Source organism: Carassius auratus, chromosome 11 (genome assembly GCF_003368295.1).
Source record: "Carassius auratus strain Wakin chromosome 11, ASM336829v1, whole genome shotgun sequence".
Taxonomy (NCBI): domain Eukaryota; kingdom Metazoa; phylum Chordata; class Actinopteri; order Cypriniformes; family Cyprinidae; genus Carassius; species Carassius auratus.
The window spans coordinates 11996229-12023595 of NC_039253.1; the positions used below are offsets into that span (position 1 = coordinate 11996229).

At 35.2% G+C, this 27367-nt stretch overlaps 1 protein-coding gene across 1 annotated transcript in view; it reads left to right on the forward strand.

Moving 5' to 3' along the window:
* LOC113111033 (calcium-dependent secretion activator 1-like) overlaps window positions 1–27367 on the forward strand; it is a 94918-nt gene that overhangs the window by 33385 nt on the left and 34166 nt on the right. Inside the window, 8 exon segments of the mRNA XM_026275406.1 lie at window positions 960–1081; window positions 8927–9038; window positions 10070–10206; window positions 11960–12026; window positions 14943–15051; window positions 16085–16297; window positions 22854–22990; window positions 23115–23302. Of these exon segments, the coding sequence (XP_026131191.1) occupies window positions 960–1081; window positions 8927–9038; window positions 10070–10206; window positions 11960–12026; window positions 14943–15051; window positions 16085–16297; window positions 22854–22990; window positions 23115–23302 (1085 nt within the window).

Below are 27367 nucleotides of genomic sequence, written 5' to 3' on the forward strand. Positions count from 1 at the left end.
TGTTCCAAACCAGAACAACTTTCTTTCTACCAATGAAACTAAACTGAGAATACAGAATAATGTGTTTTCCCCCATGCAATTACTATGATTGTAGACTGAAGCTGTCAAGCTTTTGAAATATGTAAAATCATCATAAAATATAATAGGAATACTAAACACAGAAATTTCACTGTTAACTAAAGCAGTCTGATTTATAGATGAGTTATTCAGTATGATGAACTTGGACGAACTGATACACTAAATAGATTTGACCCAAAAAAAAAAAAAAAAAAAAAAAAAAAAATATATATATATATATATATATATATATATATATATATATATATATATATATATACACTAAATAGATTTGACCCAAAAAATAAATAAATAAATATATATATATATATATATATATATATATATATATATATATATATATATATATATATATATATATATTTTTTTTTTTTTTTGTTTTTTTTTTTTTTTTTTGGGTCAAATCTATTTAGTGTATCAGTTCGTCCAAGTTCATCATACTGAATAACTCATCTATAAATCAGACTGCTTTAGTTAACAGTGAAACTAAAACCCCTCACATATATATATGTATTTTTTTTTTTTTTTTTTCAGTTTTGTCAGTAATATGTCCCTTTCTAGAATTTTAATTAATTTATGCAGGTTTGCAGACAATTTACAAGCATTATATAATTGGGCCAATCATATTGTCATTCTTTTTTTTTTACTCATACTTACACTAAAATTTAGAATCATAAAAATCATAAAAATAGAATAAAAAATATTTATTGATTAATACATTATTAAAATAATGTTTTGTTTTATTTTTGTATTGTAATTTTATTTGTAGAAAATGCATAATCTCCTTTACTTGTACAAAATACCAAGTTGGTTTTGGGGTTATGCCTGCTTTTTTCACAACTGAGTAATCTCTATAGATTTCATCTTATTTTTTTCCACAGGTGGTGATTATGGAGGTACAGGGTCTAAAGTCTTTAGCACCAAACCGGATTGTTTACTGCACCATGGAGGTGGAAGGGGGACAGAAACTTCAGACCGACCAGGCAGAGGCCTCCAAACCAACGTAGGTCTTGAAGAAATTTCTTGAAAACGTTATGTATGTTTTTTTTTAGCATCAACATTAAATTAAACCCAGCTTCACTGTGAAGTTCTAGCACTGAGGAAGTTTATAAACAGTATTATTTCTTTGAGCCTCCAAGCCTTTAAAGCTGCTGTCTGGAATAAATGATTATCTTCCAGACTAATTAAATCAGTCTATGTACACTAACCAACACAAACCTGTTTAGCTTTGATTACTTGTCTTCATGCATACAGACACATTCCTACTGAACCCTTCAGAGCTGGAGGAACTTAATCTCAAATCCTATCAAATGCTGTTTGCTGAAGCTGTGCGTGTGTGTGTGTGTGTGTGTGTGTGTGTGTGTGTGTGTGTTATTTAGCTCATTACATGATCAGTTGATCTTATTATTGTGTACAGAGTAGGCCCATTCTGTTTGTAGTGAGATGTAACGTTTCATGATGAAGTAACAATTCTGGGCATGTAATCAACACTTACGAGAACCGTACGCTGATCGCATTACTCAACTAGACTTATCATATTTGTTTGTGTGTGAGGAGACTGATTCGAGTGTAAGAGAGAGAGGAAACACCACACACACAATTCTCACACTGTTCACTGACCGTGCTTCACCCACTCATTTTTTCGGCTTACACTCACACTGATTTCTGTCACATTTCTGTAATTGTAAATTATTTCTTTTGTAGAAGAACAACATCTCTTGTTAATGAAAGTTCCCTTTAAGTGATCATCTTGCTGCAAATTTACCTTGAGTTCACTCTGGAACATGAGCAGTCAACTATGAAAAACTTATTTCAAAGTGTGTGCAACTGTTAAGTGTATGACTTTATATCTAGCAATTGCAAACCTTTTTTTATAACTGAGCTTATATCTAGTCTTACAAATTTGCCTTTATGGGCCCTATAATACACCCGGTGCTATGCAACGCAAGGTGCAGCACAAGTGTGTTTGCTAGTTTCAGTCCGCCACTGTTCGCTGTTCGCAATTTCCCATCCAGCACCATGTTGTTTAATTAGCAAATGCATTTGCACCCATTTGTGTGCCCATGGATGTGCTGGTCTAAAAAAGAGGTGTGTTCAGGCGCATTGCTGGCGCATTTATATTTTAAGGAGCTGAAAATACACTGCGCCATAGACCAACTCAAACCTGGTCTAAAGTCTGGTGCAATGTTTTTTCTTTGTTATTTAAAAAACTTGTTAGTAAAGGCGGGTCCACAATGAGCGTACACGCTGCTTATTAAACATAGGGACACACAGCAGCACACAAACATACCAAATATAAAAAATGAAAGGATTGAAATATATAAATGCCTACATGTCATAATGGATAGTCATCGCATGTATCAGAATTAGGCTACCTATTTGCTCGCACACGAGCAGCTCAGTTTCATTTCAGATACACGTTCTGTCTTTGCGCTTGCCCAATTCCGCCATGTAAATAGCAAATCCGTCATGGCATGAGCGCAACTGGCTCTTAAAGGGAATGGAAGATGAGACTCTGATTGGTTTATTGCACGTTACACCCAAAAAACACCCATTACTCATTAAGAGAATAGGGACAACCCATTAAGACCATGCGCCAGAGCGCGCCAACCGTTTTACCGTTGTTTAAACCCTGAGTGCACCTGTGCCATGTGTTTTAAACTTTGCATTTACAGTAGATCGTTAAAATAGGGCCCTATATCTCACCATTTGACTATGTTTTGTACATAATTGCAGCTTTGTTTCACACAACTGACTGTTATCTCACTATGTAAATCTTATAATCTTGCAATGTAAAATTTTATTTCACAGTTTGACTTTGTCTTATAATTTCACTGTATCTCATAATTATGATACATCGTAATATCTCACAATGTGACTATATCTGGCAGTTTGACTTTATATCTTTTAATCAGACTATATCTCACAATTGAGATTTTCTAATAACTTTATATTTCACAATGTGGGATTAGGTTACAGTTATATTTAAAATATAATATTTTCCATTTGTTTCCAGTTGTTTTTCATAAATGACTAAATGTCTGATAGTGGGACCTACTATATATCTGACTTTATATCCCGCAGTTGCAATTTTTGCAAAGCTAACTTTATATCTCATAATGTGACTTTACATCTCTCTTTTACATTTTCTCACTTTACATTGTATCTCAATGTTTTCAATTGCAAACATCTCACAATTGCATTTGTTTCTTATAACTGACTTTATATCTCAAAATGTGGTAATGTATATTTTTATTCTCACAGAGTGACTTTTATTCCAGAATTTAGTTTTTGCAAAGTATACCTCACATTGCCACTTCAACAATTTGCAATTGTTACTATCCCACAATTGCAACTCAGTTTCTAATAACTGACTTCATATCTCACAAAGTAATGCGACTTTTTTTCTTTTAATATTTTTATCTCACAGTGTGACTATTATCTCACAAAGTAACTTTATATCTTGTAACTTTGACTTTGTCTTGCAACTTTGAATTTCTTGTCACAGTGCGAGCTTATATCAAACAATGAGTACATCTCAAAATTATGACTGTTTCTTATTGTTGTAAATTTCTCACAATATATCATCAGTTTTTACTAAGGCAGAAAACCTTCATCCATAGCCTCAAACTTATTTTTATAACTTATTTTCTTTTCTTTTTTTTCAGATGAAACATTCAAAGCATTAGCATTTAGGAGCTTGATTGGATTTGTGCCATACATATTACATTTTGTTTGTGAATTAGAATGTCAGAATGTGACAGGGAGAGACTGATGATGTAAAATGCCTAGTCAATGATGTCATTCATGACTACAGTCTGCAAAAATGTGCAATACATAGCCTGATATACAATACAATTGATGAGCCTTGTCTTTTACCCACAATTTCACTTAGGTCACATCATATACTCTGACAAGCAACAATTGTAAAAGACAGAAAACACTGCATGGTGTACAGACAACTTTACAAACACACACACACACACACACACACAAAACAAAATGCTCATATCCACTCTCTTTCCACTAGATAACGCAGTTGCTCAGATCAACAAGCTCTCGCATTCACACACACATTTGGCGCACTTTTCTCAAGAGCTTGCTTTAATGCTAGAAGCCTGCTGGGTCTCAGGGGTAGAGCCATGTGAGGATAGATGAGAGGGATTCTGGGAAAGCGAAAGAATGATGGGAAACTGCTGAGAGATATGCGTTCTTTACCTGTTTGATCAGACACCTTAAAAATATGGGGACTGATCCTAACACATCTCTTTAATTAAAGCAGATATGTGTGCTTGTGGGGATTTGAGTGAGAGAGAGAAAAAAAGAGAAAGGCTGCTGTTGTAAGCCTCTAGGTCTGCTCGGGGGCTTAAAGGAAGCTACAAAGATTTGTCTTGCAGTGGCTTTTGCTTTCATAAGTGCAGTTTTATGAAACATGAAAGGGGAGTGGTTAAGATGAATGAAAAAAAGCCATTTTTAAACTTATATGTGAATTTGATTTGAATGAGATTGGACCTATTCTTGGATTTGAGTGTGCCGATTGCTTTTCTGGCAGCAGTTTTTAGTGATTGAATGCTGCCGTGACCCCCGTTCAATCAGACTTGCATAAAAACTCAGAAAATTGAAGGGTTGTTGACAGTAGGTCATGTATTATACTCTGCATTTGTTCTAGGGAGGCAGAACTTTTAACTTTAGATGCTCTTAGCTGGTGGGTTGTAACCCCAAAATGGGTGGCATTCTGCTAACCATATAATTGTGCATTGTTTAAAAAAGTGCAATTAACTGTGCGTAAGGAAAAAGGAAAATGCTATGAATATCTATCCAATCAAATTCACACTGCAGATTCATCTGTCATTTAGCAGCCAGATTATGCATTTGCTAGCATGGATAGGTTGTGTTACCAGTGGCTTCTTCATTAAAAAAAAAAAAAAAACTATTAAAAAAATTAACCGTATAAGATAAAATAAATAAATAACCAAGACTAAATTAAAGTGACTTCATTTGCAATGAGAATAAAAATGGTTTGTGCTGTTTTGATTATAAAATTGTTTTCTTTTTGCATATCGTTGGGCCTAGACAGTAAAGAAAAATGAAATTTACTTTAAAGACAAAATTCAAATCAGTTTAAGTGGTCAGAAATTGTATCTCAGCCACTCTGTCTTTCGACATTTGTGCTGTTCATTTATTACCATCACTTGTATTTGTACCGGCTGTGATGTATCTATCGTACTTTCATAATTAGGGAATTCAGTTAAACTGAATGTTAAATAAACAGTAAATTATGGTATTTAAATATACTTTTAAAACTAAATATTTTTTCTTTAATGTGCGCCACAAAAAATAAAACCTTAAAGCAAAGACTTGCACAGCTTAAGTCTGACATATTGAGTCAAATGTGATTTCTTTATGAATAACTTTCCATTTAAGTGCATATTCATTGATATACTGAACACAAACCTTTAGTGATTCGTAAAGAAGGCAGTGGTCTTATTTGTGACTGGTCCTGTTTCTGCTCTATTGTGTCACTGGAGTGTTGCTCTAGGCTGTGGATTACATAACTCAGAGAGCTTTGCTGAGAAGTATTTTACTCTCTCTGTGTGTGTGTGTGTGTGTGTGTGTGAAACTTTGTATGTATTTTACAGTGTGCTGTTATATAGATCAGTAAAATAGATCAGGCTTTCTCTACCATGTGTTGTGGCCTTTAATGCAGTGAACCTCTGTATTTGTGGTATTACTTCATATTTATATTCAGGTTGTATTTCCCAATCACACATATGATTCACTCATAGCTACATTAACACTAAATACTAATGGCAATTATATTGTATTAAATATTTTCAAATCATATTCAATTAGATCAGAAATTAGATCTAAAAATGCTCAAAGATGTTACTTACTGCGTCCTTCTATTTGGTTTTGTTTATAGTACAGCAGTTAGACATTTCACAACTTTGATATTGATTCTCTGTGATCATGTCAAGAGAGGATTACTGGACCAGGGCACATAGACAGGGTCAGTTTTTGGTGTGCACAGTTTGATTGAATCTCAAATGTTGGAATGAGAGTAGTGTTTAGAGTAATTTACAACATTAGGCATTATGAAATATTGATGCAGTGAATGTAGGAATATAAGCTCTTCTACTGCCACTTTCTGGTCCTGTTAGTACTAGCAGCACTGTGCACTGATACAGTGAATTTCATTTTGTATAAATTATGTATAAATATACATTTATTTATAAATATCAATTTAAAAAAATGTATCCATATGCCTGGTTTTGTGGTCCAGGGTCACATTTGAGTAATGTATTTCTAAATGCATATTGTAAACAGTGTAACTTGTGTTGTATTCTTATTTAAAAGAAAGGAGCATCAAATTTTAAAAGTATTCAGAACGTCCCTTATATTCCAAAAATGAGTATTGTAAAATATTTTTTGCTGTGTTTTATCATCTGCTATGGCTAATCTGAGATAATACAACTTTATGACTCATGCAGCTAGATATAGAGCATAAAACTTTAATCATAAAAGCAGTAAAGCTAATGTCAACAGAACATAATAGTTAATTAGACAGTATTTCCATTTTCTGTCTTTCTATCATGATTTATTTATATTCATCTGGGACCTGTTAGAACTGAAATGATGTCCCAGTAACAGTAAGTCTTTATAATTATCAAATAATAATGTCAGGCCTTGAGCACTGTAACCTGTTGAAAATATGTGCCAATCATAGAGACACAGAGTCAGATTGTCTTTAAAGTGAGTGCAGTAATGCTATTCTTCTGTGTGCAAATGGTCACATAAAGATGAAAGCGAAAGTGACGTGACATTCAGCCAAGTATGGTGACCCATACTCAGAATTCGTGCTCTGCATTTAACCCATCCAAAGTGCACACACACAGAGCAGTGCACACACACACACACACACACACACTGTGGACACACACCCAGAGCAGTGGGCAGCCATTTATGCTGCAGCACATGGGGAGTATTTGGGGGTTCGATGCCTTGCTCAAGGTCACCTAAGTCATGTTATTGCTAGCCCGGGATTCAAACCCACAATCCTAGGGGTTAAGAGTCAAGGCCACGACTTCCCACTCAGATGACTCATTAAGCAAATGAGAGGAAGCCTATGTGAAACGTGTGTGTAAGAAGACTCATGCACATTAATAACAGGTTCAATAGCATTCCAGAACACTCCTCGGTATGTGGCAGAACAGGATTTGTTGTCACCCACACATTTACAGCTTGTGGTCATATCAGTGCCATCAGACAGCTGTTCTGTTCCAGGCAGAAGATCTGATGCCAGATTGTTATGAGGACATTTACATTCATGCTTTATCAACTTTGCCTAGCTATAAAAGACAAAATGAAACCAAAACCCTACCCCAAAATTTCTGCATGATTATAATTATAACAAACTCTTATATTGAAAACAATTATTTATGAATAATGATACATTTGAGGAGATTCCCAATAAAAAAGGTTTTATTTATCTATTTAACAGTGTGAGTTTACATATACATATATATGTAAATACATACATACATACATATATATATCTTCAGCAAGGAAGACCGACAGAAAGATAGATAGATAGATAGATAGATAGATAGAAAGATAGATAGATAGATAGATAGATAGATAGATAGATAGATAGATAGATAGATAGATAGATAGATAGATAGATAGATAGATAGATAGATAGATAGATAGATAGATAGATAGATAGATAGATTATAGTTTTATGTCTTGAAAAAGATAAATCAGTAACAAAAATTGAAAAGGAATATGTAACATCTGCTGTGCCACAGGCGGCTGCTGATACTAAACAGCAGTTCACAGTTCACATGCTGTGCCCAGAAGCTGTAGCCTTCAAATACACAGCAAGTCCTAGTAAAACCCCCTTTTCATGATCCTGTATTGATGGCGTGCTTGCTAACAGCACTTATCGTTTCTTTCAAACGCCATGAGCCAAATCTGCATCAGACATCTCCCCTGAGACACTGATGTGAAGGAAGGCTGAACGGCTCTATACACCGACACAGCAAACACACATACACAATCATACATGAAGACACAGCATCCGTGTACCCTTAGCCTCACCCCAGGCATTCTAGCGGGAGTCAGGCTCAGAGGGGGTTGCCATGGAGACCCGTTTACTGCGCTCTGTTCCCCCTATGCAGTGTGGCCAGATGATTGCCCCCCTCAACTCAGGGGATCACATTCAACATTCACACACACATGCATCACAAATACTTTCAGGTACACACATATGCACACACACAGTGTACCCTGATTTAGTGCTCAAGAAAGATTTCTTGTTATCAATTTTGAAAACAGTTGTACTGCTTCATAGTTTTAAAATAGAAAGATCAAAAGAACAACATTTATTTAAAATTATACATGTCTTTAATGCCACCTTTGGTCAATTTAATACATCCTTGCTAAATAAAAAAAAAAAAAAATTTTTTTAATTAATGTATGAATGAATGATTAGTCCTGATATTTAAATTAAACAAAAAATTGAGAATATTTTTCACTATGGTTGAATATTATGCATCAATTATTGAATAAATGAAATACTATAATAAAAAATAATATATCAAACTTTTCAACAAAGTCTTAAATTCTATGGACGTCAAAGGCTATGACTTTAAGTAGGCAGGGGAATATGCGTAAGTGTGCAATTTGAGACAGTCTCTGTAACATGGTGTTGTTGTTATCATTATTATAATCAGCATGATTGATTTAATTTTAGCATATGCATGCATTTTTTAATCATATTTATGTAGTTTTACACCCCTAGTTGAAAAACAACAAAAAGCAATGATTTAATGTCTCTCTTATTTAGCTGGGGTACTCAAGGAGACTTCACAACCACTCATCCACTTCCAGCAGTAAAGGTGAAACTCTTCACTGAAAGCACAGGAGTACTGGCACTGGAGGACAAAGAGCTGGGACGGGTCAGACACACACACACACACACACACTGAAACCACCACAACTCATCCTAGACCATATTCTCACAGCTCTTTAAGCAGTCAGCACTGATCTGAGCTCAGTTCTGTCATGAGGAGGTGATCGGCACCAAAATGGTTTTGCTAGCTCTCCAAAATGAGCATCCCCCCTGCGTGGCTGTTGCTGTTCTAATGGATTTGATCCAGTGCTGAGTCAATGAGGCATATAGTCTCTCTATCTTTTTCTCTCTCTATCCCTCTTTCTCTATTAACAATAAGCCTGCACTGATATTAAACAGAAAGATAAGGTGCTGATGTCGGCTCTTATGCAAATGATAGATGACTTCAAAGTGAAGTGAAAGATAGAGAAAATAATGGGATCCACTGTGAATCCGAACACTGGTGGGAATGGCTATCCCTTATGAAACAAAAATATATTGCAGTATATTGGAAAATGTCATGTAATATATTAGGCATATATTTTTATGTATGGGATTTTATATTTATTTTTTCCAATATATTGCAATATATTGAAAGCAGCAATCATTTGTATATTTTGCAATATATTATATAATATATGTATCATCAATATATTATTAAATGTATTCAAATATATAATATACTAGAAAATAAAAAGGGAAAATAATATGTTGCAATATATCACAATATATTTAAAGAAATATATTGGTAAATATATTTTCCTTTCGTAAGGTTATTAATGGAAAGCTGCAGTGTCCTGCTTTTTTTCATTGCCATGTTTGAGCTATGTAATATACAGTATGAGCACTGTTTATTTTTAAACTAATTTAAAACTAATTTGATTTAAAATTTTATTATCAGCATAACAGTGCAAAGTTAAGTTAAAATGAATTTTATGTCTTAATATCTGTTATGTATGCTTTTGTTTTAATGACAGCTTAGCAGAACCGTAAATATTAATGACAAAATTTTTATTATTAAAGAATTTCAGTGTGGTCTATATTTGTATATTCTGAAGGAAAAATTATGTTCATAAAATGTTCATAATGTGATTCCAGGTTGTGTTGCATCCAACACCCAATAGTCCCAAACAATGTGAGCTCCATAAAATGACTGTTGCCAAAGGTTGCCCAGATGACCTGAAGATCAAACTGGCTGTCCGTATGGACAAACCACAGAACATGAAGCACTCTGGGTAAGTGACGTCCTTAAAATTGGAAGTTTTTTGTACTGTTAAGATTTGCTGAAGTTGAAATTGGCTGACATGGACAGTTCTAAACTGACCTAAAACTTAATAAAGTTGTTGAACAGTATCAATATGCACGTGCTCAGGAGGCCTATTTCACTAACACTGAAAGGCAGGCGTTATAAACTCTGTCTGGTTAATACAACATGTGGCCTCACCACTCTTGTGATCTCTTGGCTCCACCTAGTGGATACACTAGCAAACTATTAACAACAGAAACATATGACGGACGAGATCTGTATCCGTATTTCCTGTACAATATATATGGATTTATTTTTTACAATATAATTATTTTAAGATTAGAAAAATATATAAACATATTTAAAACACAATAGTTTGTAAAGGTGATAAGACATGAATAAAGGTGATGAAAAATCTAAACGTATTACTAAATTATAAAATATTAAATATATATTAAATATATACAGTAATCATAATTTTTATTTATTTTTAAGCATAAATGTAAAAAATTATGCAAACAATTTGCCAATTGGCTTAAAATTTTTATTGTATATTTCCATCTGTCTTTGTCTTATGCCATTATATACTTGTTTTAAGAATATTTAGATTTTTTGCTTTTAGTAGAAAACAAGGCAAAAAACTGAAAACTGAATACTGAAAACCATAAGTATGAAACTTTTGATGTTAGTATCTCATGCTCACCAAGGCTGATTTTATTTGTTCAAAATACATTTAAAAAATCATAAAATAAATTATATATAGGTTTTCTGTTTTAATATACTTAAAAATATAATTTATTCCTGTTGTGCAAAACTGATTTCTATTCTATTTCTATTATGAATATATAGTTACATTTTTTATCAAAGAATCCTAAAAAAGTAGCACATATTCCAAAAAATATTACGCAGCACGACAATGATAATAAATCAGAATATCAGAAAGGTTTGTGACACTGATGGATGGAATAATGGTTGACTGAAAGTTCGATTGTTTGATTAGTTGACAGCAGTGGTCAATTAATCATATTAATCATTATGTCCCATGCTATGCGCCTTTGCCTTCAGTGCAATTTAATGTTTTCGCCATTAGGGGGCAGTAAACCTACACCTGAGAATCCATATCTATTTTTTACTCTAGTTACTGAGAAAATGTCTTCTACTATGAATTTGCATTTTGTAGCAGGTTATCGTTTAGAGTTTTTTCTTTTATTATTAATTAAAGTGATGTGTAAAATATAGCAAATCTGTGCCTGATTCTCCCCAACTATGTCTGCATATGTGCAGTGTAAGTTAATCTGCTAAATGCGAATATACTGACACAATGATTTTCTGTAAAGCTGTTTTGATTTAAAAAAATATATATTTTTTTCATTTTTGAGAACTGTATATATCATCCTTGATTTAATGAACACATCTTAAGTGTTATAGCTGAAATGTCATAGCTGTAGCATTTTTCTAAATACATTTTTTCTAATAGCCAGCTATTTTGTCTGTTTATAGTATATGAATGTTTTCTCAATTATGCATTGATTTTTGTTCTTTTTTAATTAACAAATATATATATATATATATATATAGAGAGAGAGAGAGAGAGAGAGAGAGAGATCTGTTGTAATTTACTTATTTTAAATTATTCAGAGAGAAAGGCAACAGTGGCCCATTATCACCCAAATTAAGAAGAAACATCTAGAAAGCTATATTTTGACACTATAATGCAACACCTGCTCTGCGTCTGTTCACAGATACCTTTGGGCCATTGGGAAAAACCTGTGGAAAAGATGGAAGAAAAGATTCTTCGTCTTGGTGCAGGTATGTGCTTTTTCACCTTGGTGTGACTTCTGATGGAGACCTTTTTCTCCCCTTTGGATTCAGGTTTTTTTTTTTTTTTTTTTTTTTTTTTTATCAAGTGCTGTGCACATATCGAGTGTCAAAAGTGCTCCAGTGAAGTAGACTAGATTCCCGACTCTCTCTGATCGAGCACTGTGTCAGGTACTTCGATGGAGCCTTTTTTATTCCTGTCTCAATTGTTTGCTGTTCAGTCAGCTCCTCTGTGGCGGGTTGTAACATGTCTGAGAGCTAAAAGTTGACAGGCGGCTAGACAGAGTAAAGGACCAGCACTCGCAGCTAAAAGAGCCCACATCACACACCCACCAGTCGCTCGCAGCTACGGCTACAGCAAGTGACAAACAACAGTCAATACACTGACATTATTTATTTACCTTAGTGTTTGCGTGCATGTGTGTCTGTGTGCTTGTGTGCATGCAAGCGAAAAACATTACACGATGCCCCGTTTGTGTTTTCGAATGTCAGTGTGGGTAAGAAAATATGCCAGAATGCGCTTTTTGTGTCTGTGCTTTTTGTTTTTTGTTTGTTTGATTTTGTTGGTTTCACACTTTGTGTTTGTTTGTTTCCTTCCTGCTTTTTGTTGTTTCTTATCTGTTAAATAAATCCTGTGTATTCACACAAATGTCAACACATCCATCTGTGTAATCCTTGTAAATGTTAATGTTAACATAAACATGTCCCAGAATACATCGTGGCATCTTTAATGTTTTATACCCAGTTCAGTTTATTTTTTGAAATACTGAATAATAATGACCAATTCAATCTGAATAAATCAATGTAATTATATTAGTTTACATCATCAGGGTTTTAAAGGTCAGAACATGCAGCAGTAGCTCCAAAATTAGGTTAAATAAATGTATATGAATGTGTGTGTGTGTATATATATATATATATATATATATATATATATATATATATATATATATATATATATATATTTACATAAAAATATTTTTTTATATACGTTTTATATACTTTACTTTTATGCCAAAAATCATTAGGATATTAAGTAAAGATCATGTTACATGAATATATTTTGTAAATTTCCTATCATAAACACTTTAAAACGTATTTTTTAATTAGAAATAGGCATTGCTAAGAACTTCATTTGGACAGCTTTAAAGACGATTTTCTCAAAATTTTGATTTCATGATTTTTTTATGATTTATAAATCTCAATTAAGAAAAAATGACCCTTATGACTTGACATCCACTAGGCTAAATTTTCAGCAGTTATTACTCCAGTCTTCACTGTCACATAATCATTCAGAAATCTTTCCCATGTGCTGATTTGCTGCTCAATAAAACATTTCTTTAATGCATATCAGTGAATGGAAATGTCAAAATAACAGTTTTTCAAATATTTATATATATATATATAATCTGAAAATGACCTTATTGTCACTTTTCAATCAATTGAATGCATCTTTGCTGAATATAAGGAAATATTTAGTATGTGGGATGGGCTATCTATGAGTGACCAGAGTTTGATTGACACTGAATGATTCTATGTAAATGCCCCTGCATTTAATGTGGGGTTTGTGTTACAGGGTGGGTGTGAGTTCAATGTTGCATTATTCATAGATTATTACCACACCACGTAGACCATTTAGGGCTCTTGTTTGACACAGGCTGGCTTTGAAACAAGGTGTCACGAAAAGGTGGTGACAGAGTTCCCCGTGGCTCCACCCTGCCATTTCATTTCTTCAGTTTTTATCTATTTTAACATCTCTATCCTTTATAGAGCACTAATAAGCAGTCATATATATATATATATATATATATATATATATATATATATATATATATATATATATATATATATATATTCTATAGCAGCTGAATCGCCTGTCTCCGTGCCTCTAAATGCTCTTGTTGTCAGTAAGTTGACAGCATAAGACCAGCATTATGATTCAAACTGAAGTCTAATTATTTTACGGTCGGTAAGCGATGTGACAAAACAGCGGGCAGACGCTCTGTGCTCTCTTCTTCTTTCCCTTCATCTCATCTCTGATGCTCTGGCTCAGGCATTCAGCCTTACGCATCTGAATATGGTAATGTGTTCGAGTGACCCGGAGGGGCTCGGGTTGTGTGTCTCGCATTCCGCTTTATATTTCCAGCGTTAGTGATCGATTTGCGCCCACTCTCTCGCTCTCTTCATCCACAATGCAGTTTGCAGAGCATCGACAATAACAGGGTTATTTAAAAGAGCAAAAGCATGCAGGGGTAATCAGAAAGCAAAGTCATTTAAAATCCTTTAACTGTCGGTTTGACAGCGGGTCAATGGCCCCACCAGCGACCGCTCTGGCTTCTGACAGGCCCGGACTTCAGCGGATTGATGGGAGGTTGTGCGTGTATACATGTGTGTGCGAGGGCGGGGGGTGCGCGTGCCCTGGTGGCGTCCCGAAGGCACCTGGGTGCCACCAAGCCAGATTGGGGCCCCGAAGCCAGCCCAAGTGCCCGTCACACACATGACATTGAATTTATAATGTCACTCAGAGACAGAGTGAGAGAGGGCTGCCACTTTCAGCAGAGGTGATGGAGGCACTGGATTGGTGCAATCCTGCGGATGGAGCCGGAGAGTGTCTTGTGTGTGTGTGTAGAATGTGTGTATGACTGGCACCTAACTGCACGACTCGCATCCAGAGTGACAGCGTGTCATCCCACACTCTACTGTCAGTCCCGTTTGATTGGCAGGACAAAAACCTTACAAGTCCAACCCTACACCGTCAGTGACCGAGACAGCCTGCCTCTGAGATGCCACCCTCCGTTTGAACCCTATCCGTAGCCTGAAGATGATATTTCTGTTTAGGTTTTTGCATTTCTAGTTCTCAATAGTGTAATTTGCGATGTGTGTTTAATGTGCCAATGTTCTGTCCAGGTCAGCCAGTACACCTTTGCCATGTGTAGCTACAGGGAGAAGAAAGCAGAACCTGTTGAACTTCTCCAACTGGACGGATACACTGTGGATTACACCGACCCTCAGCCAGGTCACTACAGCCAATCGGATTGCTACAGTCAATGACATCACAGTGAATATAGTCTTCACCTGTTCTGTTTTATTTGTAGTTTCAATGGCCGAGGCTTCCGATGTCAGTTCCTTCCAGTTATTTTATTTGTACCAAAACAGTCCATTATGCTGCTTGATTTAACAAATTGGAATTTGATATCATATTTTATTTATTTATTTATTGTTGTAATTATAAACATATAGCAAAGTCTTGTGCATTCACAAAAGGCATTGCAAAATAAGGTGGCTAGAAGTAGCTGTTAGACCAGCAGGTGGCATGTGTTTCTAGGATTCATACACATTTATTCCAAAAGAATAGGTGACTCATTTTATTAGTTAAACAAACACAGGTAATTAACTAGTTAAGATCAATTATCTTTCATTGAAACCTTCTGTATCTTTGCATAAAACATTATGCACACTGTACACGTGTTATCTAATTATCTAATATTCATCGGCGTAACAGTGCAGTAATGTTTTATGAAGAATGTTTTATTTTCATGTCCTCTGATATTTGACTAATGAATCATTTTAAGTCTATGCGTAATCAATCACTGCATACTAAATATTGAGGCATTAATGGAATAAATTAAAACAATTTTATCAATATCGAACATTGCTGTTTCATTTAAATTAATTACACTTTAATAACCACATTATAAAATAGCCACATTATTGTTAACTAATTAGTAATATAATATGAAACTATAATCTTCGTAAATATCAGTTTATAAATACACTATTACTAAATATTCACAGATCATTTTAGTTTGTAATGCAATAACATTAATGTCAATTAAAAATATTTGGTATAATTGAAATACTTTCTACATGTATAAATAAACTTTAGCCAAGATTCAAAAGTGCTGTGAAAGTATTGTTAGTTCAACAATGCGTCCATATACCTCGAAAGGGTCTGATCAAGTAGAAATAACTTTTGACAGTGCACTTTTGCTTACACAGTGTTTAATTCTCGTGTGATGTATAAATGATGAACAATATGTTGAATGCAGGTCTGGATGGTGGTCGGACGTTCTTCAATGCTGTGAAGGAGGGAGACACTGTGATCTTCGCCAGCGATGATGAGCAAGATCGAATCCTGTGGGTTCAAGCGATGTATCGTGCCACGGGCCAGTCCCACAAACCCATCCCCCCGACCCAGGTGCAGAAACTCAACGCCAAAGGAGGGACAGCACCACAGCTTGATGCTCCAATCTCTCAGTTCTGTAAGTATGAATACATATACTGTACAGATCCACACACACTGACTGCAGTCTCTCACACACACACACACACACAGGGCTAGAGCTGCATTTGTAATGACACTCTTTAAAGTGGTCAAATTCTTACATGGAAACTTTCTAGAACATTGGCTGAATAAGTTCACGTTCTAAATAGCGGACTACTGATGTGTTTACACCCTGTTTCACTCTACTGCTCATTAATGTCCTGTAAGTGTAGTCTCAACAGTCTTCACCTCCTGAGAACAGTTACTACTTACTGCATTGGTGTTGTAAAAAGGGAGAAAAACCTCACTCTGTTTTCATCTGCTCTGTTAAATTCTGTCAGAAGTCTTTCATCTTGCATCCCACATACATTTCATCATTGCATATCCTTTACATTTGCTTTTAACTCTTTCAGTTTTCGCTTGCTTATATAAGCTCTTTTACTTTTGCTTTCATTCACTTGTTTTTTTTTTCTCTCTGTTTGCTTTTGTTTATATTTTTGCTTTTGTTCACTCATTGTTTATTTTCACTTTCATTCATCGTTTGTGTATTTCTTTCTTTTTTCGGTTGTTTACTCTTGCGCTGTTCACTCTTTTGCTTTTTTGGCATATATTTGCTCTCTTTTATTCATTACTTATCACTCTTTTCTGTGTTTATTTTTCTTTTTATATTTTATGCTTTTCTTTTGCATATCTCTTTTTCTTTCTTGTATTTTAAATTATTGTGTCCTTCTCTGCACCATCTCATGTTTTTTTCTTCTCCCATTTACAGATAATTGTTTGTGTGTGTATGAATAAGTGAATCAGATCCTGCTTCTCTCATTCTTTGCTTACAGTGTAAAGGGAATATTCTTTCGTCCTTTCTCTTTCTCTCTCTGCTTTCTTCTGTCTTCTGCTCCACGTGAGTCTATATGTCACTCTGGTTTGTTCCCTCTTACCCTGCTCTCTTGTAGCTGGACTGAAGGGTAAGTGCTTCCCTGTAGCAGGCACAGATCAGATAAACCGTTCTGGATTATCTGACACAAGCAATGTGCTATTCGCTATTCCTCTTCTAAAACTCTCATTACCCCTCCTTCTGCAAATGTCCCTCTGTTTTGTTTCCTTTGGGTCTGAAAGACAAACACACTTTTATTTAGAGACTAGACTGCATGTGAAATTTTATTTCTGGATGTTTTGATCTGATTAGTAGTTGCATATTTGCCTTCTCTCAACATGGCTTCATCAGGTCAACGGCTTCTCAAATCAAAGCAGCATTTTAAAAAATAAATAATAAATAATGATAAAATAAATCCATATGTTTCTTGTAAGCTAGTTTCTTGATGGCTGAAATCAAAAGCAGTTGCCTTTATTTAAAGGGGGGGTGAAATGCTCATTTTCACTCAATATCCTGTTAATCTTGAGTACCTATAGAGTAGTACTGCATCCTTCATAACTCCAAAAAGTCTTTATTTTTATTATATTTATTAGAGAAAGTTAGTCTGTACCGATTTTTCCCGGAAAAACACAAGCGCCTAGAGGCGTGACGTGTGGGCGGAACTAAAGAATCACGAGTGCCAGTTGCTTTTGAGTTGAGAGCATGTGGAAGCTGTGACACAGATCCAGAGGCTGAAATTTAACAAGAGCAGCATCAGCAAAGGCGGTATGCTATGTGGTATGTACTGAAACTGTATATATTTGCTTAGCGGTTTTGGAAAATGACTAAGTTCCACTTTATGTCGTCTTTTTTTTTTTTTTCTTTTTTTTTTTTTTTTAAGCTGTACATGTGGAAAGTGCAGTTTGATGACAATATCGCATGTTGTTTACTTGATGCTTACGTGCTTACGCACTGATAGCTAAGTTAACAACACAGAGATATTTGAAGAAGTTTTACTCACCGCATGCGGTTCCAACACACGATCGTGACCCTTTTTCGTTGGGACTGCATTATCCTTAAGAAATAAACGATACGCAAATCCGGCGTCAAACTGGGGCTTGTTTGTAAAACAAGCATCTTCGAAATGCAGGGAACAAACAAAAACACTTGCACAACTCCGTTGATGCTCTGTAAAAATAAAGATTCTCTTTTGGTAATCTGTGCAGGGTTGTCTTGCCCTGGCAACCAAAAACACACTCCTTTTGTGACATTTCGCGACGCTTTCGCTTTGATCAGTGAAGTCTGTTGTGCTCTCAGTGCTGTGCTATACGGGAGCGCGCGCTCTTCCGGCAGACGTGCCCTTAGCACCCATATAAGGAAATTCCGCTCCATCTAATGTCACACAGACCCATACTCGAAAAAAACTTTCCGAAACTTGTGACAAACCGGAAGAAATTTTTTTTGGAACAAAAATACTCCTTCAAACATACAACTTAATTTTTGAAACTTTGTCCATGTTTAGCATGGGAATCCAACTCTTTAACAGTGTACAAAACTCAGTACGCATGAAATAGCATTTCACCCCCCCTTTAACAATAAAGATTCCCGATCAAATTGAGAATTTGGTAAATTATATAATTATAGTGATTCTCGCTTTTGTAGTTGTTGATTTATTTTGCTAAATGAATTCTGTGAAACCACTGGCATGCTCTGCACCCCTCAGCAGCTGGTAATTACCATGTTAAGAGTGACATGCTATGAATAAAACAGTGTATCTTCACTCTGATTATTTCTGGAAGCTATCAGTGGAATGTTACCAAATAACTACTTGCTAGTTAACACCAGTTTCTCTCATCTGAAAAGTCGTGCCATCAGTGTTTTCTTTTCTTTTTTTTTCTCTTAACCTTTCGACAGCAGTAAATTAAACTGTTGTGGTTGCAGTTTTAAATGTGGGGATTAGGATGCAATTGGAAACATTGGCTGTTTGTTTTCACTTCTCCTTGAGAAGATTTGTGTTGTCCTTGAAGCAGTGGACTATTTAACACAGTTTATTCATTCTGTGAATTTTAAGAGTCTATTTGTATTTTATTTAAAAAAAGAGAGTTGGCAAATATGTAGCTGGAATATTCAGCAGGTTATGTCATACAGATTTTATATTTATTTTTACTATTGTACAGTAGTTAAACTATTGCAACTGCAACATCTAAAAAAAAATTCATTTGCCAAACACTTACACAGACTCGTTTTTACCAAACAGTGGCCCTGTTCATGTTGTAGTAGTGCTTCTGTTTTGCTTTCCTATAGAACTACTAACAGTTTTAGACTAACGGTTTCTTTCCTCATCTCTGGGAAAATGCTGAAGCTGCTATTGTCTGCTGTTTGTTTATACCTGTATGTAGGGGGAGACTTAAATCAGAGACACAGCCTGAAGATTACTCTGGTTTTGTAGTAGTTGTAGAAGTAATAATAATAATAATAATACATTATTATTATTATTATTATTATAACATGACATAAACAATGTATTATTTATTTATACCAAGTGAAGACAGCCTCAAGGTATATAATGTAACAATAACAACAACAGCAAAAACAACAACAACAGTGGTTGTAGTTGTAGTAGTAATAATAATAATAATAATAATAATAATAATAATGATAACAATTATAACAATAATAATATACCATGACTTAAACCCAGTGTAGATAACATCAAGGAATATAATTTAACAACAACAATTTATTATTATTATTATTATTATTATTATTATTATTATTATTATTATTATTATTATTATTATTTATTCATTTATTATTATTATTATTATTATTATTATTGTTATTTATCATGGCTTACACCCAATGTAGGCAACCCCAAGGGAAATAATTCAAAAACAACAGCAGCAGCAACAACAAAAACAAAAACACCACCACCACCAATAATTTATTTATTTATATATATATATATATATATATTTTTTTTTTTACCATGGATTACACCCAGTGTAGACAACCTCAAGGGATATCATTTAACAACAACAGCAATAATAATAATAAGAAGAAGAAGAATAAGAATAAGAATAAGAATATTATTATTATTATTATTATTATTATTATTATTATTATTATTATTATTATTAATGGCTTACACCCAAAGTGCATAGCTTCATTGACACAACAACACATGCTTATGCAAACAGGTTTGAACCTGACCTGCAACATGTCTCAATCTCATTCCTCCTCACTTCTCAATAATTGAGTAGAATTCAAATAATTAAAAAAAATCTATCGTTAATAATAATTTGTTACATTTTTCAACTCGTTTACTGCTTCATTATTCTGAAACAAAGAAAGCGATGATTGATGTTGGATGTCAGCCATGGTCTAGGATTTTCTAATCCAGTATGATAAGGACTGAAATAGCAACGGGCTCTGAGAGAGACTCACGTATGGACTTGTCTGCAGGCCTGATGAGGGAAGCCATATTGTTAGAAACTGAGTTCAGGAGCGGACGGATTAATTTAGAAACAACTTAATAAAGTATGTCTCTGCTGTCACCCCTTTCTTCATCCCTCCTTTTCTTTCTCTCCCTCTTTGTGTCCCTCACTCACAGAGGAGCACCCATCCTGTCAGTTGGCCCCTTCAGCTCTTGTCGGCCCAGGGCAGAATCTCAGACTCCCGATCCGTCCATTGTGTGTGCTTGTGCAGACACATGCAAAGAAAAAAAAAGAAAACCAAGCGCTAAATAGCCCCAAATGTTCTGCTCTTCGGACTCTTCAGGAGAGAGGATCTATAAATGAAAAGAATCCATCAATCAGTGTCATTTCTCCTCTGCCCCGCTCGGACAGAGCTGACTAATGTCATTGTGTGTTACTGTCCAGAGACCTTCCCCTCAATTCTAGTGTCAAAGAGACATGACAAGCTCATATTAAGACATAGGAGAATGACACAATGTCACCTTTTTGACCTGTGGCAGATTTCAAAAGATCATTTTTGCTTTAACAAATTTTTTTTAGATATCTTATAAAGAAATTTACATACAAGAATTAAAGTCAAAATTATACAATTTACATTATGCAAGCAAAAATTAACTTTCCATTATATAACAAAGCAATTCAAGTCTTATTCCTGATTTAACATACAAACCGGCGAAGCTCTGGAGGAGGTGTCTGCTGAATGGCTCAATCATACAGTATAGCTCTAAAGCCTCTGGGTGAAATGGGGCATTAGAATAAGAATGGTCCTTGACCAGTGGCAGGATTAAGAAATGGCCCTGCTTATTTGTGCAGGCCCAGATGTAATACCTAAGCTTACCGACTGCAGAGGAAAGGGAAAATGTGTTGTTGAATTTATTTAGTCTTTTTAATGGACAATAGATGGTGAGGGTAGGGGGGCTCCATGGCCGGCTCTCTCAGCTCTGTGTTTGAGGCGCTGGGTTTCTTTAATTAGGGCTTCCCCGAGGGGGGGCAGAGGCCTGCGGACAGAGCGATGAATGGGGAAGGAGGGGAAAAGCGTGAACATAGAGTTGTTGTTTGATTAGGAGGACCAGACAGGAACACTGGCTCAGACAGGTCTTGCAGGATTACCAGGCCAAAAAAGACAAAACACTGGGGTGAATAATATGAATCCAATAATTTAACAATGTTGGGATACAATTTTCTCCAAATGTCTTGCTCTTTTAATGCATTCTAATAATGCATATGGATCTGTTGCTTTTAAATTAGCGCTTGAAGTCAACAAGCGGCAATTCTGCTCTGTGCACTTAGACCAATACTTGAGTGTCACAAGCCAAAGATGTGGGTTGATATAGTTTTTTTCATAATCTTTAGGAATAATATTATAGATTAAAAGTCATTAAAAATACAGGGACTAAATTCTTAGAAGTTTTTTAAAAATATTCTAAGCCAAAACCTCTTAAACTTAATAAAAAACATAACTTTTTATCATTATCGCTCACTGTAGGTCAGTAACTTTCCTCCACATCAAATACTTTATAAACGCCTTTATACACTGCAAAAAAATATGTACAAATAGGACACAATTTACTATTTCCATATAGTTTTTTTTTTATTTTGTATTTTTTACAGGTGTTTTTATAGGTGCTTTACAGATTATAGTTATAATTTTTATAGGTATTTAGAATTTTGGATTTCATTGCATTGTGGTTAGGGTTAATGGTTAGTGTTAAATGTCCATATTTATTCATTTATTTTACAGATTAGGGTTGTCAAAAATGTAAATAATAATAATGATAATAAATAATTGTGATTATTATATAGATTTTTCTTTGTGTTAAATGTGCCTCTCTCTCTCTCTCTCTTGTTGCTGTTGACTAAATACAATTAATATAAACATTTCTTTGTTGAAATGTGCCTCGAAATATATATTTTTTTGTTTAAAACTATTTACATGCAGTGTATGATATTGTTATTATTATTATTATTATTGTTATAGACTGTAAATAAATATATTGGTCATATTTTATTTAACATGAGTATTTGCTTTTGTTTTTGTTTTGCACTTTAAGCATTGCTTGTAATGCACCTTGGATTGAATTTACACAGTAATGCAAGTTGACAGTGACACTTTTTAGGCTGACATCTAACTCAGATTACAGACCTTTCTCTGAAGAGTGTGTGCTCATGAGATGTGTATTTTTTATGTATCTCTATCGCCATACGCTAACATGCACGCATACACACAGATGCAGACCGAGCACAGAAACATGGAATGGATGAGTTCATCTCCGCTAACCCCTGCATTTTTGACCACTCTTCGCTGTTTGAGATAGTTCAACGGTTGACACTGGATCACAGGCTCAACGATTCATACTCCTGCTTGGTAACCCAGCTTTCAGTTCAGTTTTATTCAGTTAGGGCTGTCCAGTCATAGCTGTCCTATTTATATTATCATGCATAATCACATTTACTGAATCTGCACTTTTGTGTCTGATTGTGCTCCTCAGGGTTGGTTCAGTCCAGGTCAGGTGTTTGTATTAGATGAGTACTGCGCCAGGTACGGAGTGCGAGGGTGTCACAGGCACCTGTCTTACCTGAATGACCTGCTGGAGAGGGCAGAGAAAGGGTCCATGATCGACCCCACACTACTGCACTACAGTTACGCCTTCTGTGCCTCCCATGTGCACGGCAACAGGTACCGCTGATCTGACACTCTTTATCTCTTTCTCACTCCGTCTCTTTAACACCCACTTCATTTCATTCTCATTTGTCACCACATTAATTCTCCAATCATTTATCTCTCTTGTTTTCTCTTTGTCATTCATCCTACTCTCACCTGAAGTTCTGTCTTTTCTCCTCATCCTAAAATCACTCCATCCCTCTTCACTGTCCTGCCTTTTTATCTTTCCATACATCCACTTTCCACACATGGCCAGAAACAGAGGTAAAGTAAGAGCACAAACTCTCTTTTGGCTGCCAAAGGACTTGTTCTCCTGTGTTTCATAGAAACCCCATTATTTCTCCTGAAAGCTTTGTGGTTGGTCACCAATAATAATGCTGCTCTCCCAGAATCCAACAGTAGTTTAACTGCTTTTACAAGAAGCTCAAGTCGCCTCATTAACTGGTTTGCAGGAGTCCTTAAACTTTGTAACTACTCTTTCGAAAAGTTTCTATTTTGGAGAGGTATATTTATTTGAGATATACATATTATCTATTTATAATACGTACAACATATAACGTATAATGTATGTAATTTATAATAAAATACGCAGTTAAATGTGCATAATTATTACATATTAATTAAACCATTAAAAAATTCATGAATTAAGAATAAGAATTAATATTTAGTTAACAAAGATTTAATAAAATATGTATGAATGAATTAACAAACCATCTTGAACATTTTAAGTGATAAGTCCTGATCCCTTTACTATGTGATTAATTTCTAAACAGAAATAAATTTGACTACCCTGACCCGTATTCACTTCTTTCTCACTCTATATGTTTATTGTATTATTGTGTAATATTTAAATTTCTTATTTCTGGATGCTAGTCTTTTTTCATCGTACTTTTGTCTGAATCCATCATTTTATTCTCATGGTTATTTTCCTTATTACTTTACTTGCATGATTTATATTATTTCTCTTCTTCTTTTATTTCTCACTTACCCTCACACCATCTTCTGATATCCTTTGTGAATGTGCACCTTTGTGAATGTGTGTGGGGTACGAAGCCAAAGACTGAATGAGCTACTAAAATGGCCCATGTCAGAGACCGAGCTGCTTAGTTCTCTGTTTCCCTCCCCTCCTGAGCCCTTGACCCCCTCTAAAAAAGAGAACAAAATCATGGAGGTCTGGAGAAAAAGGGAGTCTAAGTCGCAGGTGCTCACAGGCCCCAGAAGGTGAGAATGTTAACCCCCTCGTTTTGGTGTGGATTAGCGTCCTGCCCTTAAGCTATGAAACTGGGGGATGTATGTTAGGAAAGACAGCAATTAAGCTAATTTTCATCTTTCTTCTGTGTGTGAAATTACTCGTTCCATTCTGTGTAATTTTAGTCTTATTTATTATATGTGAATGTGCAAAGTAGCAATTTTATACACATTCTGACCTTTTGGTATTATATTTTAATTAAATGCATATATTTTTCTTTTTTTATATTTGTACTGTTGTATTTGATTTGATTTGATTTTTTTAATACAGCCTATTATTTATTTTATTTAATTTCAGAGTTGTTTTAATATTGAATCACCACCTAGAAATTCTTTTCTAAGAAAACTAAGATTTTCAGTCTGGTTTCAGACGTTTGGACACCACTTTATGTGTGAATGTGTATCTGTGTGAGGAAGAGAGAGAAAAGTGAGGGTGAGGCAGGGAAACAGAAAGTGATAGACATGTGTCGAACCAGTGAGAAACATGCAGGGTAAAGAGAGAGAGAGAGAGAGAGAGAGAGAGAGAGATGAGAGACACTATGGATGGTGCCTTAAGGTCATGGCTGACAGGATGACAGGTCATCGCTCTGTCTCGCCATCTCTCTTTCCAAACTGTCCAAGGCCTCACTCCAGCCTGTCTATTTGTGCCAAAACCTCACGTCCAGCCAACCACGCTCTTTATAACTGACATGGCCCTCAACCTGAACCTCTTGGCATTGGACTTGTATACTGATACATATTTAAAGCCAAATAATCTACAAGTGTTACAGATAGTGACTGTGGATCTCTAATGTTGTTTGACATCATAATATTGTGCCATTACCATATCTGGATAACCATATTAGTCTCATAACACACTATAATAAATATTCATGATGCCGTGTAGTGTTAATAAAAGGTAAACTGGCATAAATGGCATGGTACAGTTGCAAAAAAAGTTGGTTATATTAACATGGTCCAGTGTCCAAAAAACAAGGGGACAATGGAATCTGATTTTGTAATTTTGTTTCATTTTTGTGTGTTGTTTTGTTTTATGTGGGGGGGGGGGGGTTTGTGTGTTTTTAAGTTTTGTTTTTATTTATTTTTTTGTGTGTTTTGTTTGGCTTTATCAGTTTTGTTTTTCATTAGTTTTGCTTTGTTTTGTTTTTTGTTGTGTTTAGTTTTTTTTTCTTGTGAAATATTTTGTTGCGTTTTGTTTTTCTTTCTTTGTGTGTGTGTGTGTGTGTGTGTGTGTGTTTTGTTTTCTTTAGTTTTGCTTTGTTTTTGTAAAAAAAATTGTTTTAAGTTTTGTTTTTCTTCAGTTTTTCTTTGTGTGTGTGTGTTTGTTTTTTTAGTTTTGCATCCTTTTTGTTAATTTTTTGTTGTGTGTTTTATTTTTCTTCAGTTTTTCTGACACACAGAGAGAACACAGATATATATATATATATATAATTTTTTTTTTTTTTTTTTTTTTCCTGCTGGTCTGTCTTTTAACCATCAGTTTTGTTGTGACACACTGCTAGAACTGAAACACACTCACAGCCGACGTATGTCACCTGCACGCAGTTTAATACACAAACACACACACTCTTATGCAGAATGTGACTAAAGGGCCAGGCTCCTTATCGTTTGTGACATGGTAGACGGAAGGAGGGCTGTGAGCAGAGTGTATGTGACAGTGGAGGCGCGGGTCGTCGTGACAGCGGTTTGAGGAGCAGGAAACATGACACGCTCCACGTCAGTCCGCTCCCCTTGTCAGCCCAGTGCACGCTGAAGGACAGCAGGGAAAAGCAAAGGAGGAGGGGCAGGGATTTCAGGGTGGGGGACCACCACGACTGTCACACCAGACGGGGTCCATCGCTTGGTGGGGGTTTTCAGGGGGAGGTTGGCAATCCTTCTTGTTCACAAAAATACCTTAAAAGCTTTTGCTGTTGTACACGTCAGCTAGATGTGAGATATATGTGAGAGGTGTAGATGTCTAGTACGATGGTGAAATCAGTTAGGTTTGACAATTTAGCATCAGCTGCATAGATATCAGCATTTTAAAATAAGCATTTTAAATATGTGTGTTTTTACAAAACAAGAAATTATATCAGGCATCATGGTAATTTGGCTAATAAGCTTATGAGTGCCACAGATCAGATGAACTGTTTCCCACAGCCTCCCTCTTTCTGTTATAGAGTCACAATAAGAAACGTGGGAGTGTGTAAATGGTGGGAGGTTGAACTCCTCAGTGCTAGTAGCAGGGGGCTGTGGTAATTTGTAGTGTCTTTGTATTGTGGATGACTCTTTATTTGACCACGGACAGGGGTTTAGGTCCTTCCAAAAAGCCTTGCCTGAGGAGGGGATGACACACACACAAAGCACAGCACAGTTGCACATACAGAATTGCTGAAAGAGTCTGTGCAGACATCACTAGAACATTTATGCAAATATCTCTTTTAAATCTTTTTTTTTTTTCTGTGGTCGACAGAAATGTCACATTAATTGCACCAGGCAAGTAGCAATAACTATGACTTAATTTACATGAGGTTTTTGCTCAAAAATACTTGCAAAAGTGAATACACCACAGAGCATTTGCATATATGAAGATGTATGCATATGTAAATACACTTAAATAAAGAGCTGGGGCTCTTTCAGATGATAAAAGTAGTGTCATATTCTCACTTTCTTTTCTCTTTCTCTTTAATAATGGATGTGGTTAATTAAAAAGTTTGTCTGAATCTCTCATTAACACGTACCTTTTAAAGAGGATGGATAGAAAATGATTTATAGTGCTTGTATAATACTCATGTGTCTTGCCTGTTTTGGGACCCTGTTGTCCCCTGTTACCTTAATGAGACAAGCAGTTGC